Source organism: Lactuca virosa, chromosome 6, assembly GCF_052849685.1.
Source record: "Lactuca virosa cultivar CGN04683 chromosome 6, Lactuca_virosa_CGN04683_v6, whole genome shotgun sequence".
Classification (NCBI taxonomy): domain Eukaryota; kingdom Viridiplantae; phylum Streptophyta; class Magnoliopsida; order Asterales; family Asteraceae; genus Lactuca; species Lactuca virosa.
Genome location: NC_136431.1, coordinates 203,178,073 through 203,184,455, shown reverse-complemented (window position 1 = coordinate 203,184,455; position 6,383 = coordinate 203,178,073). Strand labels below are relative to the sequence as shown.

The following is a 6,383-nucleotide window of genomic DNA, read 5'->3' as shown; positions in this document are numbered from 1 at the left end:
CTTTTTTTTTCTCAATTGAACTCTCCCCTATATATATATATATATATATATATATATATATATATATATATATATATATATATATATATATATATATATATATATATATATATATACATACTAGGGATGTGCTTCGGGCCGGAACCGACCTGAACCGACCCGAACCCGAATAACCCGAAACCCGAATTAGACGAAAAGTGGGAACCGAAACCCGGACTGATTATACTAATATGGATTGGTTCGGTTCAAGTAATACGGGTTTCGGTTCGTTTATTAACCCGAAAGGACCGAAATAACCCAAACAAACATTTACACTATGTTTTTGAACCGAATAACCCAAATAAACCGAAATGACCCGAATAACCCAAATAAGGAAATTCTATATTTAGTTCAAGAAAAAAATATTAAATTAATGTTTTTTTCTTGAACTAAAAATAGAATTTCCTTATTTGGGTTATTCGGGCCATTTCGGTTTATTTGGGTTATTCGGGTCATTTCGGTTTATTCGGGTTATTCGGTTCAAGTGACTATTTACTTTCCGGGTCGGTCTTTTTGGCCCGATTAAACATTTATTCGGGTAATCCGGACCGAAAAACCCGAAACCCGAATTGGGCAAAAATAGATACCCGAGAACCGGCCCAAATAACTTATTCGGTCCTAATTCGGGTCAGTCCGGTCCGGGTTTCGGTTTCGGTTCGGGTATTCGGTCCAAACGCACATCCCTAATATATACAACCTATAAATTATAATTGAAGTCTTTCGCTTTTCTAAATGTTAAATTAAAAAAAAAATAGTATCATTTTGCAAATAAAACAAATTTTTATTATTTCGCTTGCGAATCTCCATACGAAGTTTCAATTTTTATTACCCATCTGTATCAAGTCTCTAACACATTACACATCAACGCATGAGAGAAATACCTAATGTTTACAACTATTAATGCAATTGAATAAAAAATGATATCTTTTCAGATATATTTTAAATTAAAGTAATACTTCATCAATATAGAATTCTAACTAGTTCTAATTAAATGACATAAAATTATGCGCCTGAAAAATAATGGTTGGTTGCTTTTCTTGACAACACACATACACAAACTGACAAACAAACATTTATCTATATATAACCCTCCATCATCTTATAATAGAAGCTGCTTCTCTCCTTACCATGGCTAAGGTTTATCCTCAAGCTCCATCATCATCATCATCATCATCATCATCCTCACCATCATCATCGCCATACTTGAGCTCAAAGCAAGAATGCTTCACAATATGGATGAAATCGCTAGTGTACAACAGCCATGGATGCACTGCATACAATTCGAAAGGTGAAATCATTTATCGGGTCGACAATTATGACAAGAAATGCAGCTCGCAAGTTTACTTGATGGATATTCGAGGCAACGTTCTTTTCTCCATACAAAGAAAGGTATGTATCATATCATACAACTTAATCACTCCATTAATACACCATCTTTTTTGGTTGAAAACACCTTCTAATTCTATGTTTGATAACAGAAATTACGAGTTTTTGGATGTTGGGATGGATACAAGTGGGATTTTTCCAAGAAACAACGATGGTTTCGTGTCACGAGTAAACGTCAAAAGATTCATGTGGATTTAGCATGTGATCAAGGTTACAAGATTGTTAAAAGTGGTGCGAAATTAGGGTTCAAGATTATGAATCTTGATCAAGATAGTGCCTTGGTTGCAGAAATTAAACCAAAGCAAACGGCTACAGGAGTTCATCTTGGAGACGATGTTTTTACATTAACTGTGGAACCCAATATCGATCAATCGTTGATCATGGCGATTGTTATGGTTCATGGTTTGATTCATCGTCAACTTTAAAGTTTCAATTAACAAGATTTGATTGTAGATCTTGTTTATTTTGAGAAAAAAACCGGATTTGATTGCGGGTTCTGATTGATTCAAATTGTAAATGGGACCCACGAAATGAAGATCGGAAAACGAGGAGATTTTTGTGATTAGTTGTAAATCATACAAAGTTTTGATCGTTTTTTTTTTGTGATTAATCATGCTTGAGGTGGTTGTACCTAACATGAGAACTGAGAAGTATATACATATAGCTAAACATAACAGTTGTACCATGTGATATTTGAATTTTAGTCAACATATTTTCTCCAATTTGTTGTAGATGAAATTTTTATTTCTTATTTTATGGGCATGTCTATATAATATATTCAAGGGTTGTAATAGAATGATAATATATTGTTATTTGTCTTGAAATGTATTTTACTAAATTAAAGTGAGACAAAACAAATATTATTTTATTAATTTTAACATTTTGTCTTATAGTTAGAAAAAAAGTTTATTAATACAATATTTAGACATTAAAGACCTTTGTTAACTTACACCATTTAAAAAATTAAAGTCGTGAGCATAAGGTACCTAGATATGTATTTTGGGAATGATTATCTAATTAATGCTTTATTTTTCTCTCAAAACATTATAGCTTACAACTCATGTTAATATAGATGGGTATCTTTTTACGATTGCTTTTATCGTATAAATCTTAAGTCATATTATATGTATCCACTCACTCATTTGAATTTCCAAATCATAGAGGTACACACTATTCCATTCATATAGATGAGAGGGTACAGGAAACAATTGAGGATATGTATATAAATACCCTAAATATTTAGTTAGACACATCCAAACGCAAAGCTATTAAGTTTTTAGTTTATATAAATTGACAACTTTCAAAAAAAATAACAACATATTTTATAATAATACCAATATGGGACAATATATTGCAATTAGTTATCCGTACTTGTATTTTTATCCATATTGTAAATATACCTACAGAATAATATTTTCTATTACTAATATATATATATATATATATATATTCTAATAAATAAATAAGTTTATTCTCCTATTGACAAGTGTCATAATATTAGAAATCTTCATTAATATTATATGTCACATATAATGTCACGTGTCAACCTATTAATTCTCCATTTTAAATTTTAAATTTTAAATTTCTCATTTTAATTACATTAAATTAATAATTGATTAATAGTTGATTCTTAATTTAAAATTTAAAATTTAAAATTTCACACTCTAATTACATTAAATTAATAATATTAGAATAAAAACTAAAATAAAATTAATATATATTATAAGGTGATATAATTTCATGTTTTATCTAAATAAACGATTATAATTTTATATAACTAAAAAATATTTCTTAATTAATAATTTATTTAAAATAATTTGTTTGAAATAATTGATTAATAGTTTTAAGTTTTTACTATGAAAGTTTAGTTAATTTTATAACCGTGGTTCTCACGAATATATATATATATATATATATATATATATATATATATATATATATATATATATATATATATATATATAGGGCTAGGTTATAATATGGATGGACAACTATTGTGTGGACGTGTGGATAATGCTATTTTATGAAAATTACTAAGAGAATATGTTATTTAGTAATATGAATACGTTCAATCTCACAGAACTATTGTTATTTTAATGGATTCTCACTAATTCTAATTCATTTTTGTTCTCATTTATCGTTTTTTATTTATTTTAATTTTTACAGAATACGACTCAATAAACATCCTGATAACATTCTGACAGAATGAGAATAATTAAAAAAAAATGTATAATAACCTTATAGACGATTTAATTAGTGAAAATACTTAATAATTAAAATAATTATATAAGATTGAACGTATTCATATTATCAAACAATATATTTTCTTTGTAATTATCACAGAATAGCATTATCCACACGTTCACACAATAGATGTCAATCCACATTTGAACCTAGCTCTATATATATATATATATATATATATATATATATATATATATATATATATATATATATATATATATATATATATATATATATAAAAGTTGAAAAGGAGGATAGAAGTTAAGATTCTATGACAGGTTGGAAGAGGGGTTACTATATCATATTTATACACATTATTAATCCAACAAACTATTAATATTATAATATCATCAATTTAAGAATAAATTATAAGACGAATTTTGATTTTCAATAATTCAAGTGATGCATTTGAATATACAAGACACATACAATCAATATAACTAAAAATTGTAACGCACAATTTAGAAATAAATTAATTGAAGAGAATAAAAATGTAATTTCATCATCATAAACTTACTCATCATGCCACATTGATATTCGTACTCATGAGGTGTTTGGACATGAGTTTTCTAAATATAAATAGTTACATAAATCTTTATTTATTTTTAATGATTTTGTTCTGTTATAGTAACTTTTTATTTGTTTTTATTTTGAATCTGATCCTTTTGATAGTTAAAAGTCACAAAATCATATCGACCACCAATTCTGCTAAACACAAAGATGCTAATTATTCCTACTTTAACTCACAATAATCATTATAGCACATATATACAAACAACCTATAATTCTCAACCGTTAAAGAAAACATAACATATAAAAACAAAGCATCCCCATCTGATAAAAATAGTTACCCTCCTACATAACTTTTTGTTTAAAACAGTATTCACTACATGAGATACTTTTACGACTACTACCATCACAATCTTAAAAACTGTATACTGCAAATTTAGTGATGGGTACCCATCAACTTTGCCTTGGTGGCCTAACTCATTATATTTTATTTGGCTACAATAAATACACTTGTCAATTATAAACATACACCATATATGTATGTATATATATCATTATCAAGTAGACAAAGGCAACAAGGGAATAATGTGATGATAAGTAGAAGGGTGACAAAAAACAAGATCACACCACATGGGGAACTTTAAGATTTGAAACCCACATAAATACCTTGAAAAGGTGTAGCATTTGGCCACATGAACATGATCATAAAGATAGAAAACAACATTTTTGGGTCAACACCATGGTCCATGGTAGGAGTGCATTGAGGTGGTGGGGTGGGCGGGGTAGGGTTGGTTAGCTATGATTAAGAAATGGGACATATTAGAAGTTATGGATGTATGAAATGTCTGGTTTGTCGAAATTTATTTCGTTTGAAGTTAATACTAGATTTTGATGTATTTTGTATTGAATTAGACTAGTCTTGAGGTAGAAATAGGGGCCCCAAAAACCCGACAATGCCAGACGGATAAAATATGGACATGTCATGAAGAATATTATCTTGATGAGTCTAAACCTATATATTTCACGAGTCTTTTGACTTGCATATTTTTTTTCAAATTACAATATGACTTACATAGTTGGAGAGGAGTTTATTTGATTCTCCTTGTAATGATCTTTATTAATTCTTATTTTCTTGTTATGATTAAGTTTGATATGATTTTGATGACACCCAAATTATTTATATTTGTACAAAAGTTTTTGTTTGGGACGAGTTTTACAAAATATAATTATGTCTTGAAATATTTTTAACACCATAGAACTTTAAAGCATTAAAAGTATGAGTGTTACTGATGACATTTAATATCCAACCATCCCACCTATCACCATTGAATTTTTTTTTACCTAAAGCATGAAAACAAGATAGCAAATTTATACCAAAATATATCTTCACCTTCGTTTCCATCAAAAATGCCCACAAGCACAAACACTCTAACGATGAAATGAGGTCCGGGGTGAAAGAGATGCATGATAAAGTAACATGGGTCGAGGCGAACAAAAACAACTTTTCATGCGAGTTTCGTGAACGACATATTATAGATGATGAGTAGTATTGTGTATGTGGGTTGTTGGGCGAAACTATTATTTGTTTGTCTTTTATTTAATAATGTTATGTAACATATTTTCTTATATTAATGTTTTATAACCGTTTATCGTAGTAATGAAAATTTTGTGTTTTATTATCTATCATCCAACAAAATGTTATATTTCCATTTAATGAATAAACGAACTTTAAAGTTTAGAAAATTCAAATAAATCAAAATATAACACAAAGACATAATGTTTGTTCTTATTAGACGTTCTTCTAATTAATAACATAACACAATGACAATGTGTGTTCATATGATAAGGTATTCAAATCACAAGTTTGGTAAACACTTTGGCTTTAGGACCCGTTACTCAAAGCCCCCTTCATACACGATGCGCCTTTCTTACTTGATTTCCACTACGTTTTGATGATTCTTCTTTGGATTGGGCAAATTTGGTACAATGCCTTCTAGTATGGTATGTTTCGTTACATCGAGTACAATGTTTAATGGTTGGAAGTTGGTATTGCAATGGAAAACGTTAAGTGGCTTTGGGTCTTCCGGGTTGATGTGTGTCCATTATTGGTGGTCTAATAATCATCAAACCATTTGGGTTCTCTCAATCACAAGGGGCGAGAAGAGAGTTCACTTCTTCCTAGTATACCGGTTGATAATAATTAT

The 6,383-nt window shown here is 28.9% G+C and overlaps 1 protein-coding gene across 1 annotated transcript; it reads left to right on the top strand.

Moving 5' to 3' along the window:
* Positions 1-1,131: 1,131 nt before the first annotated feature.
* LOC145120270 (protein LURP-one-related 11-like) lies at positions 1,132-2,147 on the top strand. The gene is made up of 2 exons (XM_079056086.1): positions 1,132-1,428; positions 1,518-2,147. Exons 1-2 carry the CDS (start codon positions 1,168-1,170, stop codon positions 1,848-1,850), a joined length of 594 nt encoding a protein of 197 aa, XP_078912212.1. The 5' UTR covers positions 1,132-1,167; the 3' UTR covers positions 1,851-2,147.
* Positions 2,148-6,383: the final 4,236 nt, after the last annotated feature.

What these genes read in the sequence shown, in the direction of transcription:
- LOC145120270 (XM_079056086.1), top strand. Translation starts at nt 1,168, where the DNA reads ATGGCTAAGGTTTATCCTCAAGCTCCATCATCATCATCATCATCATCA. An exon ending in TTTTCTCCATACAAAGAAAG is followed by an intron (nt 1,429 to 1,517) that starts GTATGTATCATA and finishes GTTTGATAACAG; the next exon opens with AAATTACGAGTTTTTGGATG.